The sequence below is a fragment of the Ixodes scapularis genome, unplaced genomic scaffold (assembly GCF_016920785.2).
Source record: "Ixodes scapularis isolate PalLabHiFi unplaced genomic scaffold, ASM1692078v2 PGA_scaffold6__148_contigs__length_123643588, whole genome shotgun sequence".
NCBI lineage: Eukaryota > Metazoa > Arthropoda > Arachnida > Ixodida > Ixodidae > Ixodes > Ixodes scapularis.
The window spans coordinates 68,193,449-68,208,274 of NW_024609881.1; the positions used below are offsets into that span (position 1 = coordinate 68,193,449).

Genomic DNA, 14,826 nt, shown 5'->3' on the forward strand with positions numbered 1-14,826 from the left:
CGGGACCGCCTGAACCCCTTTGAGGATTTCGACGAGGATGGGCTGCAGCAACGGTTCCGATTTGGAAGAGCGGGCATAATGTTTCTCGCCGACACACTGCGTCCGGACTTGGAGCGCCGTACACGTCGTAGCCGCGCCCTCTCTGCGGAGCAGCAAGTGATCATCGCCTTGCAGTTCTACGCAACTGGGAACTTTCTGATCACTGCAGGCGACTATGCATGTGTCAAGTGCTTCACGGGCTGTGAGGCAAGTCACCGTAGCGCTGGCTCCTCGAGCACAAGACTTCATACGGTAAGGGTCCTTTTTTTTTCCTTTTAATTGTAGTTTGCCAGCCGTATTGAAGTAAAGTAAATACACTAAAAATATATCTGAATTGCTGGTGATAGGGATGTTTTGTAGGTTGCCTTTTTATGGCAGTAATATTCTACCTACTAGTAACTAGCCCTCCCTCCCCCCCCCCCCCCCCCTTTTCAATAGAAAAAAAAAATGATTACGGCCGTAAGCGTCCTACTTGCCCGATTGGAAAGGGCCCGGGCACGCCATTTTTCTGAGAAACCTCAGAAAGCGACCCGTTTGCACTTTTGGTAAGGACTTGCACCGAATCACAGTCACTTTATAGGTCTTGGTAACTGAACAAAAATAAAAAGGGATCCTATGAAAACATGCAAACTTCACTATTGAACAGGTGCTACTGAGGCACTTTACTGCTACCACAAACTTGAAGGGCACAGCCAAAGTCCTTAGCATTCCTCATTAAAAAGGTATTCATAAGCATTGTAGCTGTAAGTTTACTATATGTGGTTTAATTGCTGAGGGGATCAACGACGCAGATGGCCTGACGCTGCGGAGGGGGCAGCCTTGCAGCACAAGTTCTACGACATGGCCGGCTTTCCTTTGGTCGTGGGTGCTGTTGACGGTACCCATGTCCGGATCCAGGCACCCCATGTGCACGAGGAGGCGTACGTCAACCGCCATGGATACCATTCCATCAACGTACAGGTGGTCGTTGACGCCTCTTCTCGGATTCGCAACGTGGTTGCAAGGTGGCCTGGAAGCACCCACGACTCTCGGATCTTCACGGAGAGCACCTTGGCAGTCAAGCTGGCCAGTGGAGAGTACGACGGCCTGCTGCTTGGTGACAGCGGCTACTCCTGTCAACCATGGCTGATGACGCCATTCCTGTCGCCGTCATCAGCAGCCGAGGTCGCATACAATACGGCACACACGACGACAAGAAGCATTGTTGAACGGTAAATCTAGGCCATATATTGTGAAGGGCACAGAGATATTCATGCAAGACATTTCGAGACGACTAGCTGTCTTGACGTAATATGTGCAACACGTGCATGCTCCTTACGTCTGTTGCTATTCTTTATGGCATAAAAATATTCATACAAATTTTTATATTAATCTAACGAAGCATAAGATACCGTGGTTTTATGTAAGCAAGATGAAAGTAGTATCCTGAGATTACGAATCAATACAACTTATAATAGCTGCCTAGGGTTCTGCGGTTTCAGTTTTTATTTTTCTGGAATCGGCATACTTTTTTCGGTTGTTATTGTGAGTATGAAATTTTCAGTTTTTATCGATGAATATTTTTAGTCGAAAGCTTACTGCCTTTTTCCGGTCGATATCTATTGACCAGTTACGTTTTTTTTTCAAGCAGGTTTGTCGAGAATGCAGTAGATTAGGTTCATATCTGAGTTATTCGTCAAGCGGCAACACTTGCGGACATGGCAAACGTAACCTTGGTTATACATGTGCTGTGACGACAAATTCTTAATCGCAAAATTTGCAAACGTAATTCTTGGCAAGCTTCTTTGTTCTTCACATGTGGAGGACTATTAAAGCTGCTTTCCTCTAACCAGATAGCACCTTGAGAGAGGCTGTTTAAACAGCTTTGGTTTTTTTCTTATGCTCCCTACAATGGGAACAGAATGACATTCCATTCCTCCCAGAACAAAAGTAAGACCAAATGGCTTGACAAACAATGAAAACGCTCCAAATCCGCCCTCTAGACGACCACAGCAAACTTGATGGACAAAGGAACGCAAATTGCATCGATGACAAACCCAAATACTTCCTAAAGTGTGCTTCCAACAGAATAGTTTGAAAGCACGGAGATAAGATAGTTGACTACTCGGTCACATGCTTCTATACTCTGTTTACTCGGTCACATGCACCTGTAATGGTCTAAAGTACTGACCATTTAGGTTTAAAATCAAACTTTCGAAACTTACCTCACCACACTTTATTGGGTTTTATCGCTTGAGACTGAAAATGCAGAAACTCAGTTATGTCTTAGGTCCCCAGGACTGGCAATAATGGGGAAAAGCACTAAACTCACCTCAGGTGCCAGTGCTACGCAAGACCCGGACAGAAGTTGATATTTTGTTAATTGGACAAAAAGAAGCATTAATGACAATGGAATTTTTTTCCTAGACACAGCAGTGGAAGTAACACTGTGCCTTGGCACTTTCATATGTCTACTTTTTGAAATGTCAGTTTCGGGCTGTTTAATGAAAACTAACTAAACGTGCTAGATATGTATGTACTCATATTGAGTGCACAAGTACAGCTAAGCTCGTGCGTGCTAAGATGCGTGTGATCCAAAAATAGCGGCACATCGGTGTAAGTCGCAAACAATTGTGTGTTGCTGACCGTCTTGACCGATTGGCCAAGAGTACATGCCTAGCATGACCTATTCTGCTCTCATCGATGGATTTAAGAGTAGTGCCAAGGCATCATTTTGGACAATGTTGAAGTTGAGCATGCAATAACAAGTTTCCACAAATAGTCTCTAGACACCATCTTACACGTCATTCACGACTGATGATGAGTCGCTGCAATCTCAAATGTTCAGGCAAATCTTGCTTGGGATTCCGTTGTGAAAGCGCCATAAGACCCTCTACCAAAACTTTGGCTGCATGCGTCCAGGAGCTTCCACTTGAGTCAGAAATGGCGGTGCGTGGACCACTAACTAATAGGAACACTAGCGGCACAATCAAAGGGTAGGAGTACTTGGATAAGGCGTTATATCAAGTGCTTTACGTTTTACATCTCCCAGACTTACAAGACGGATTCTTATTGATCAATGACAAAAGTAGATGGGTTGCGCTACCACGAACATCTATTCCTGGAGAGTGGAAGGGAAAAGGCTCAACAAGACAAGAGTCTGGCTCTCTTTCTCTTTTCACTCTGTCTCACAAGTAACATGTAGAATGAAATTTTGATGGTACTGTATTTGTTGCAGTATAAAGCTTGGTTACAAGTTAATTCTTACAGCGTTGGCAGCAATCAGGTAGCAAAAAATTCTAACATATTGGCCTGTGCATATGCAGGTGTTTGGTTGGAAGCATATCCACGAAACCCTTTGAGGATAGCGCTTGAATAAAGCTGCACTTTGCTTGTTGCTTTCTATAAAATACATTGCACAGGCTAACCTCAGGTGACCCCGGATGTGAACGCAGTGTAAAAATAATTCGGAAGGAAAATAAAATGGTATGCATAATGCCCAGCTTTCGATATCCTGGAGCAATGGGCTGGAGCTTGGGCTGGAAAAATTAGGAGGTGTGATATCGGGCACGGCAGCCAATTTGCGATTCGAATTCAGCTGTAAATTTGTCCTTGTTGCGTGTCATCCTCTTGAGTATTTGCGTTCCACGCTGTTGTCCGATTTTGCTATTGGGTTTCTAGGAAGGAATAACATGTGGTTTTGATCCATGCGCTCTGTACAGGACAATCGGCCAACTCAAGCGGAGGTTCCATTGCCTTCACGCTGAGCTCCGAATGGCTCCAGAACGGTGCTGCGACATCATTGTCGCGTGCTGTGCCCTCCACAACCTGGCCAAGAGGTACCCCTGCAGGACACCCGTGGCCGCCATCCCCGCTGAGGTTCCCGTTGAGCCCGTAGCAGCCAACCGTGCTGAGAGCAACGAGGCCCGAGACTTTATTGTCAACCATTTCTTCGGCTAAGTGTAAGTGTCTGGATAGGTATCTTCTGGCTGTCCATTTCTAATGCAAGATGCTTTGTTATGATCGTGGCTATTGCTTTCACCTTTTGTTTATCAGGCTTTGCAGATAATTATAAGAAAATTATGTCAGACAGTTGTCTAACTAGATCAAATAATTGCTTGAAATAATATTTATTGTTTTGCTACTTAAACATCAATTGTATTTTTGGAAACTGCAACAGTTAGGGGCTCAACCGTGCTGCACAGTTAGCAAGAAGCCAACAGCTTTGAGATATTGATTAATTTTATTTTAAGCTTTTTTTGTATGATCTAACTGGATGTAAGATTATCATAAGTTCTACCCAAAATAACCCATAAAGGAGTGTGACACATGTGACAATGCTGAAAGTGTGTTATCAACATGACAATGACATTCCAGCAATGCATATATCACTCTTGCACAGATCAATTCGGGTAGTGCTTGCAGATATCCCACATAGAGTTTCGAAATTTGGATGATAGAAATGTAAAGAATGATTGATGGACATCCCCTTATACCTGTTGCTTCCATAGCAGTATGTGTAAATTGCAGCATAAGCGACGAAATAAGTAATGAAAAAAAATTTTCTTACTTCCCGCATTATTGTTACAAAGCTCGAAATGTGTCATTTGAGGCACTTATAATTAGCTCGTTGGAAAGAGTGTGCTCGAAAAAAATCCCTGCCGAAGCTATTGGTCAAACGGGAGTGCAGTGCAATGTCCAACACTCCTGCAATCGCACGCTGCAGCTCAACTGCTTGTTACTGCTTTGGTCTCCTCCCCATCAACTCCTGCACTCTCGCAGAGCTACAAGCATAGGCACACACGGGCTCTCTTAAACTAATAGATTTTGAATTTGATTTCCGGAGTTCATAACAATGCACTTTTCAAACTTCTAACTAATGACACGAGGGATGCTTCTTCAAATTTGTGCACTTCTTCGCACTCTCTGGAGCTCTCTTTTTATACTGTCATTATTTTTTGTAATACATTTCCCACACCGACGGATGCTTTATGGGAAGTGCTGAAGTCAGCCCTATAACAGACTATGTGTGCACAGTTTATAATGAGGCAACTGAAGAAGACAGTTATTTTCCCATTCAATATCTACAAACCGATACTATTTAATGGGTACAGAAGCATGAATAGGAGAGTATAGTGAAACAATGTTCATTTGATACCAATTTCAAAGCTATCAGTACAAATTATATATACTACCCCATAGAATGTTCATTTTTCACTGCATACTCATGGTTACTAGCTCATAGGATTTACATAGTGTACGCTTCTGAGTGTTGAGTCATAACACCTTTTACAGGTTTTTCCAACCTGCAAAGCTTTTCTCTTATTTTTCACAAACCTCCTAGGGTTAGTTCATATTTTCTTCATCCTGGCTGGCATGATAACATCATTTGCAAAACATTTATTTTTAGTAGGGCATTGTCCAGAGAGGAGCTTTATTGTACATACTACACTCTCATTAATTCAAACTCCAGAAAGTCACATATTTTAGTTGGATATATATGATACTAGAGAACATTATGATTTGTTACATGGATAGCGATATATACAAAGCAGATTTTGGCCAGTTTCCTCTACATAGCACAGTAGCTTGCTTATAGTTAATGCATAACTATAAGCAAGTACAGGCATAACACATTTGTGAAAGAACCGTGACTAAGTTTATTCATCCGGCAAAAAAGTCGTCAATTGTGGACTGTTTAGTCAGCACATGAGATCTGAAAACAAAATTTTCAATGCCAGCCAACGCAAGTAGCTCTGTACGGGACTTTTCCTTTGCTGACAGAAACTTCCGGAGCTGAGCGATGTGCTCAAAGGCCTCTGCGGCTGTGACAGTTCGTAGTGGGCCATCCATTTCTTCATCGTCATCTTCACTCTCACTGCTGCACTGTGCTGGCATTACTTTCCGTATTATGTCCTCTAATGAGTCATCATGACAAACACACACATCGTCGTCAAGACTAATATAGTTCGCCTGCACGGCGTTCACATTACGTGTTTCAAGGCCAGAAATCATGATGCCAGTGAGCTGTGCCTCGTCCTCGTTGTCGTCTTGCTCATCATTGCTAGTCTTGAAGCACATAATTTGAACGCCGTTTTCCGTTCATGTGTGCCGTTTTCGCTAATTCATAGTTTTTTGTTCTCGCGGCCCCGTTGACTGCGCTTCTTTCCGAGCACTGGTGCACTGCGGAGAAGCAACACTCGCAAAAGCAAGCTCCGCAGGTATTGCTTCTCTGCGGTGCACCGGTGCTCGGAAAGAAGCGCACTCAACAGGGCCGCGAGAGCAAAAAACTATGAATTAAGCGAAAACGCCATTCGAATTAAGTGGCTTATAAATACATAAAAAAGCTTAGCGGGACAACCAAAATTTTTAAACCTGTTTGAATTAACTGGAAGTACGAAATATCCGAGTTCGAATTATCGCGAGCCTACGTACAAGCAGCAAGTAGATTTCAGCTCCAAAAAACTGTTGTGTTGGATAACAGTGTATTTTTTTCTCGGTTGTATATCTATTCTGTGCGGACAAGTGATCACTTTGTGTTTTTATGTATGTGTGTTATTTCCCACCCCTCCTACAATAATGCCCTCGAGGCGATGAAGGTACTCTTTAAATAAAATAAATAAATAAATAAATAAATAAATACTTAAAGAACAAGGCAAGTGGTGACGATTCAAAGTAATAAGAGTTGAAGACCCGGGGCCCCAAAAGGTGACACACGCAACAAAATGATGTAGTGTTGTGTTTGATCCCTTTTTCTGTTCCTGAGTTTCGGGATATTCTTAGTATGAACTTTTTCGTACATAAGCAGCACACAGTCCATAGGTCGCAGGAGCATATCCAGGCAGAAAAAGCCTTTATCTTAAAAGCAGAAGGAATATTTGCAGATGCAAGTCAGAAAGTGTCTGTGGTCCACTCATCGATTACTCGAACATTTTCTTAAAACACAGAAACTCGACCTTGGTCTTCTGCCGGGAGGCTAATCGTCTTGGCGACCTCCTCTCTTGAGCTGTGACGGGGAGCCGCGTTATGAAAGGGAAACATGTGAAGGGATATAGGAAAGAAGGAATTATACATCTGCCTTTGAGCTTAACCCATATTTTTATTTTAGGTATCCATGTAAATTATGTGCCACCTTTGGGGCGTCGAAAGCCTGGGTGCCATACTGCCAGTATGATATTCTGTTGCTTACTTAACCACAGCGTAAAATATTGCGATCAGAACAACCACGCTGGTCTAGTGTAGGGATAGTCAACGACATGGAAAAGATTGTGTGCAAGCTTCCCTTGTAGATAGCATGCATAAAATAAATGAAGTGTCAAACATACCATGTTTGCACGATTCTAACGTGGCCCCGATACTTACATGCAGGCAATTTTAGCTCCCAGATATCGAAAAATTTAATTGCTGCCGATTCTACCGCGCAGGTAAAGTAATGCACTTTGAACACCCATAAGTGCAGCTCTTAGGCGCTCGTTTCCGGCTTGAGCGGCGTCGCCGTCGCCGTCGTCGTAACCGCCGGTGCATGATGGGTAAATTTCTCTGCTAAATCCAGCGGAAAAATTTCTCCGCTAAATCTAGTGAAAAAATTTCCCCGCTAAATCTAGCGGAAAAATTTCCCCGCTAAATCTAGCGGAAAAAATTCCCCGCTAAATCTAGCGGAAAAATTTGTCCGCTAAACCTAGCGGAAAAATTTCTCTGCGGGGTCATGTGACCTGGGGGTCACGTGACCCCCCCCCCCCCCCGCCGAGGTCACGTGACCCCCCTCCCCCTCAGTACCCTTCCCTACTCCTCCTCAAGAGCTGCGCTCTAATTCGGCGTTACAGAGTTGTAAACGGCCTTCACTTTTTTTTTTTCATACAACACTTCGCGAGCTCATTGGGTCGCTGGGATTGCGAGGCTACGCAGTGTCGCTCCGTGGTTATCGTTTCCCGTCAGTGTGATGACATAAAGGCGAAAGAACGCGCGATACGGATACCAAAATATCTAATGTAAACAAACGGTCACAAAGGCGATTGGGCTAGCTGCCTTGCGTTTTTCTTTTGAGTTTTGGTTTCAATTGTAAGTGCATCTAATTTTAGGCACCCATTTTGGCAAAAAAAATGTGAGCGTTATAATCGTGCAACCAAGTATGTAGGTCAGAAAAAACGCAAAATATGTATACAACACAGCGACAAACAATGCAAGTAGCTCATTGCATGAGTTAATCTTGTCCTAATTGTCTTTTTATCAGTTCAATTTGCAGCTGTGCTCGGGTGGTTTCAAGTCTAATGAGTTCTCTTTGCTCCCTGAGCACTTCCTCCCCTATAGCATAGAAACTCCGTGCAGCATCTGCTGCAGCAAGGGTTGCGTTTGCAGCCTGTATGGCCCCATTTGTGTACTTTCTCTCAAGGAGTATATTCTCATGCTCCAGATCCTGCTGTCGCTCGGCCCTTCTCTGGTACTGCTGTGCAGCCTCACGGGTCCAGCGCTGGTTGTGCTGCACAACAGGAGAGGCCAGTGTTCTCTGTGCTGCGTCGTCTTCAACTGTACTGCTGCCAGATGACGAGGGTGGCGGCGTCGTCACCCTTCCCGTGCAGCTGCTGTAGTGACACGCATGACCAGGAAATTGTTTGAGGTTAAAGGGATACTACAACAAAATTTCGGGTTTCATTTTTTGGTCTATATGTGTTCGAAGGAGCAGTATCACATCGAACACAACAATATCTTGTTAAAAAAGTCACGAAAAGGAATTTTAAAACGAATTAAGCGATTGGCAAAGAGCACCAGGTGGATGTCGCTAACGCCTCGTTTGTAATGCCAGTCTAAGAACCTTGACAGCTAGTGACGGTAACTGTCTCGCCTCCGGCTACCACAATAGAAGAGGGGAAGGAGGAACTCTCCTCTTCCAAAGAATCCTTTTTGTATGTCCCAGAAGTTGCTATTGTCCCCCTACAAGATTATAAAAGATTAACCCTTCACTCAAAATTCGTACAAAAGCAGCCGCTTTGGTGGCTGGAACGACTAGGCCATCCTCTCGACGTCAGCCTCGTCGCAGCTTTGCTCGTCCCGAGACGAACTACGTCACGATTGCGTTGGGTGTCACATGCTCTCCGCTGGCTGTTCTCCGAGCGCTTGTCAGGGTGGGCCGTTTGTAACGAAAACTATAGCCACCAGGTTCAAAATACAAACGTGCGATTGTCATTTAGGGATACAGTGGATCATATTCAACCTATTTTTGAACACGACGGGTATATTTTTAATTTCGTTGAGGTATCCCTTTAACGCATAAGCCTTTACAACGATTATCAGCAAACTTAAAAACCCAGGTCACTGACTGGCTGTGGATGGCAGCCCGAGGTACAATATTGTCCTGCATAAAGTTAATGCTCGGGACGTGTTCCGAGCATGCGCAGTGAGAAAAATGGCAGCTCACAGAGGGCTATTGTTGGGCAGGAGTGAACTTGTAAATTTCAGCATAACTTAGCAAACTGCAAGGGCTACAGCTCCAGAGAGCTGCTCAGAGCATTGAAGCAAAGGATTGTGACTAGACACCATACTCGTGCACGTACGTCCTCCGTGACATGATTCTCTCCGTCCTCTATCTCTCCAAGTGATGCATGAGGGCTGCAGTGCATGACATTTTTGACGTCACCCTGGATCAGGGTACATATATGTGTGGGAGAACTGAGTGCAACGTGCGGCAACCTTAATCCAGATGTGACAGTAACACTTGTCATAATTTTACCACATATGTTGGTGGTACAACAGACTGGAGTGCCTAACCCCGCAACTTCGTTTCATTGGCGGTTGGTAGAGTCGCCACATAGACATTTGTACAAGATTTAAAACAAGTAGATGTGGCACACTCACAGCAGCCGTCATATGTGATTATTGTGTACCCAAGCACTGTCCGGCTAACTGGGACATTGATACTTTTTCAGATTTTGTTGGCACAGATCAGCATCGAATAAGTCATTGGTGCATTCTCAACTTAATCTCATAAGCGTTACCAAAAAAGAATGGATTTTTGCTACGTTAGCAGGCATGTACGAAGATCATGCAAAAACATTTCCACTGACAGTGGAAAAATTTGGGTATTGAGTGACCTGACTTTGAAGAAAATAGGTGATCTCAACTTGAGAGAAAGACTACCATAGCTTTGTTGATTATGATGTAAATATTTCTTTGTAATTTTGTGGTACAAATAGTTTCAAACTGTGAGTTTTACTGCATTTACCCTAATAAATGGTTTCATTGGCACTTTTTCAGCAGTGCAGAAATGGCTAAATATGTGAAGGTGGTGTCCTTGTGCTGTGTTCTGTTCTCTACTGGACAGGTTTTGACTCGTGCTCCTAATATTGTCGTTTTGCTTCATGAAGTTGGTCTCTATGTAAGGGCACGCAACAGTAGTGTTATGCAACTGACATGTCTACTTTGAGATGGAAAACCAATATATTCTTTTATGACAATCCAAACTGTTCCCTATGCTCATCAATGTTTTCTAGGAGCATGCCAACAATTGGTGACTTTTGATATGCCTTGTGTCTGTGCTCAGTTTCATACCTATCATCAGTGACAGCAGAACATCCCTATCATCAGTTTCATAACTATCATCTTGTGGAAGTACTCATAATGTGACGAGCAGAACAGAAAAAGAATGCACCTTCAGCGCGTGCTCATTCTCTTCTGCTGCTTGTGCATCCTTGTGCTGTCAGGGCTAGTAAGCTGTAACTGGGTGCAGAGCTTCCACTGTACTATCGCCTCCATTGTCACAGTCTACATACAGTGTGCAACGATATCAAACTTGTAGGCGTAAGGGTGGGCCATTCAATTAGCACAAGTAAGGTGATTGACGAAGCCACGTGCTCATACCTACAACTTTAGTATTGTAATGTATAAAGTATCAACAGGAGCATAGCATACACAGCATGGCCTATAAAGTGTTACCTACTTTTCGGTGTCACCGATGATGACATCAATCCCACAGATCGTCGGGGAATCGTCCCCGATCACATTTAAAACAGTCTCGACAAGTGGTGTCAGCTGATGGGGGTTGGGACCAGCACCTATGAATTGAAGTATACTTATTTTGTTTTCTAGGATGTAAGCACAATTAAAGGTGGGGGAGGGGAGACAGGGTGTTCATTATTCAACATAGTATCAATGTGCGAATGAACAGAAAACGCGTAAACATGTAATTGCCAATAATGATAAGATTGTTTTCTTACCTTCGTTTTTTTTTTTCACCCTCAGGTTCCTATTATCCGGTCTCGGGTAATATGTGATGTTGGGCAATTTATTTCTTTTTTTTTTTTTGTTTGACAGCAAACTCACTGTTGCCAGCTACTGGCTAGCCTGGCCCACTCTGCGCCTGAATCGGTTGCGTCGGAAGTGTTTGAAACGTGGAGGGGCGACGGGGCCTCTGAGCTTAACCCCGCCCCCTTTTGCAGCATTGTTTACCGCAGCTGTCTGAAATTTCAAGGGGGGGGGGGGGGGGAAGGGGGTCTGAAGCCCCCCTGCCCTTGTTCCCACGCTACTTGCCTACATACATTTTTCTTCTGTGTTTAGTTGAACAATAGTGTCTACATTGTTTACAGTGCTAAAGACAATGTTTTTGGCAAGCAAAATTTGGACATTAATTTTGAGAAATTACGCAGGCCCACTGCATGGAACAGGATCCAAGGTGCTTTGGGGCTATTTCTGTGTTAGTGCCACTGTGTTGAAACTTGTGCGAGTAAGAGCTAATTAATCTTTGGGCTTGCCCTCTCATGATATTGAGCGAGATGTTAGTTGTCGCGCATTGAATGGGGTCTTCGGTTGAGATATTTGCCCCAAAAATTTGAGGGGCTAATATATCACTCTCTAATAAATTTGTACAGTGCACCCAAAGTTTCCAATAAAGATTTTACAAATATCGCCCTTTTTTTCTGTTTTTGTAGCGCAAATATTGGAACTTACCTGTCCGTTGGTCATGTTCTTTGTACAATCTGTACAAAGTTCGGCACTTTTTAAGTAATTTTCTCCATGCTTCTTGAAGCTGTTTCACTGAACGCGGAACTTGGTGGCGGCGGGTCATGGAATTGGCGACTTGGTCCCAGGCGCGTCTTTTGGTTTTAGTAGTCACGGTAGGGCCGAATTTTCCCAGGATTTGGTATTTTCGAGCCTCAACTTCCCGGACTAATTCCAATTTTTCATCTAGGGTCCAATTCTTTTGACGCAGCGGCGCGGTCCCCTTTGAGGTAGTCGCTCGGTTCATTTTCGTTTGCAGAAGGAGCATGATCGTCTGCTACCTTGGTTTGTTTATCTACACAATTGCAACATTATTCCTGCTAACCGTAAAATATTTTTTCAGAAGCAACGCGAAATAACAAACAAGTGCATTTCCAACAACTTCAGTATTGTTTATTTCTCGGTTCTACAACTTTCGCAGACGGCACAACGGAGTTGATTCGGAAAAACTGCATGTACCGGCTTTCTTGGAGGGCGAGTGAATTGAACGATCGGCAGGTCACTGGTCTTTTATGGACAACGTAGCATTTCACTAAACCCAGAGAAAGTTCTGCTACTCATCACTGCTAAAATCCATTGGACCGTTGAGCCTCTGTCCGCCGTTTATCTGCAGAACGGTTGATGCTGCAGCTGCAGTCGCACTGTAAGCAGAATACGAGGATTTTGTACAAAATGGACACCCTGAACAGAAATTTTCCCGGCGTGACTACTTTCAATTAACCGCAATCGCTACTCAAAAGGCAACTCTCCGTAATGCTTCCTTTCAATAAACGTATTCTGATCCTGCTCCTGCTTGAAGTTAGTTTCACAGCGCTCAACATAACGTGAGTATGAGGCTGGCCTCATCACAACCCTATCGCGAAATGTTTTGGTGCTCACCGTAAAACGCTTGTCGTACTCGGCTATCGTGTTCCTTGGAACGCATCCCACATTTCGGCGCTGCGATGCATGATTCTTGCCGTGCTTCAATGAAGCCGATGCGAAGCTTCGACAGTCGGCGACTCCGGGCCACTGTACTTCTACAAATCGGTGACTCTGAGCCACTGTTTGTCGACGGGCTGCTGCCGTCGACTTCAGTCGCAGTCCCCTCGAAATGTCAGTTTCTTTAAGGCGCACGTAGGATACTTGTACACTCTTAACTTAGAACACGGAACCTAAATCATCGCTCTGAAGACAAACACCAATGCGATCCCGACCGCGGAAACTGCGTACGCCGCAGCCATTTTGTCGAACGACGCGACGGGGCAATGCGTAGCTCCCCGTATCCCTACCGAGCCAGTCACGTGACTAAAAAATCCCTCTCCTAGGTACTGCGGCTAACTTTAGCCGCGGTTAGCTGTTCGAGCAAACGGGCCCAGATGTTGTAATATATGTGACGATGCGGGGATATTACAGCTTAATGGACTGGTTACAAGAAATTGGATGGTGTGAAATAAATGAGATCAGACCGCGAAAACGAAAAGACACGCACGAACTGCTTTGTTATTAGGCTGCCTGCTTGACTTGCAAGTTATGCAACATGGGATGTCACCTCACTGAAGAAGGCAGGAAACGTTAAATATGGGTTTTGGCATCGCCTTCATGGTTCGTTTACTCAATAGGTCTCTTGAATGTTGAGATAACAAATATCATCCCGGAAAAAGCAAAGCCTCCCTAGTGAAAAAGCCATTTGTATGAAAACTTTCTTGTGTCCAATAAACACAAATGAATCATACAAGATATATCAGAATATTTAAGAGCCATAGCCCTTCCTGAACTTGTGGTGACAGAAACCTCGCATGCCAGCTTTCCTTCTCTCCTATTGGACCTATGAGACTCCTTCATTGTTCTATAACCTGCATTGTGATTTTCTTAGTTATAATTGTATTTTGTTCTCGTTTAGGTTATTACTTTGTGCTATGCTTCCTGATTGTACGCCTTTTTTTATAGCAGTTCTTTGATTTTTTTTGTATTACTGCTTTCAAGCACTATATTTTTCTTGCGTTTACTAACTGTGATGCAACCTTGTTTTATGTATTTGAACCCCCTACAGTAATGCCCCCTGGGTGATGTTGGTACTGTATAAATGTATAAATGAAAATGTAAATAAGAACTATATAAGGACTATATTAGAACCACACAAGAAACTGCTCACAAGTTTCTTATATGTTTCTTATATGGTCTTATATATCTTGCATGATTCATACGTGTTTATTGAATAGAAATGTTTATCTTACATATTAGATTTTTCAATAGCGATGGGTATTTCAAAAATGTTTTCATTCTTTGGGTAGCTCGAAAAGTGCCCAATGTTCCTTTAAAGGCTTGTTCACACTAAAGTAACTAGATCCTGGAAAAGTAGCGCAAGTGCCTTTTCTGTCCTCTCACAAGACACTAACGGATACTGTATCCAAAAGTTTGATAATTAGCAATGAAAAACAATAAAGCAGGTCGGAAATGAGGGCAACAAACAAAAGCTTAGGTACTACAAGATAATGGGGCAGAAGAAACAGTCACTGAAATGGCTAACCAAACAAGGTCGCTCCTTGAACCATCTAAGCATACAAAAGCACTCTGTCCTTTACCTAACAATGGACATAATGCTAGCTGGGCGTAGCGCTCGATCAACTAAGGCCGTTTATGCGAAACTGCTGTGGGCGACAAACATTTCGGTTCTGCCACAGTCAGTGACGCGTAGAATTACATCTCTCATGTTGACGTCTTGTTTTGGGAGCCCAAAATGAAACTTTTCACCAGGAATGCTCTGCGCCTGCCACGGGATAGTCCGGAGCATACTGTGTGCACTAACTTTTGCTAAGTTGCTTCCATTAAAGTATGTTG

The 14,826-nt window shown here is 43.6% G+C and overlaps 1 protein-coding gene across 1 annotated transcript; it reads left to right on the forward strand.

Moving 5' to 3' along the window:
• The first annotated feature begins 500 nt into the window (after positions 1 to 500).
• LOC121838401 (putative nuclease HARBI1) lies at positions 501 to 8,703 on the forward strand. Its single transcript, XM_042294641.1, has 3 exons — positions 501 to 1,250; positions 3,741 to 3,980; positions 8,429 to 8,703. Exons 1-2 carry the CDS (start codon positions 880 to 882, stop codon positions 3,976 to 3,978), a joined length of 609 nt encoding a protein of 202 aa, XP_042150575.1. The 5' UTR covers positions 501 to 879; the 3' UTR covers positions 3,979 to 3,980; positions 8,429 to 8,703.
• The last annotated feature ends 6,123 nt before the right edge of the window (positions 8,704 to 14,826 follow it).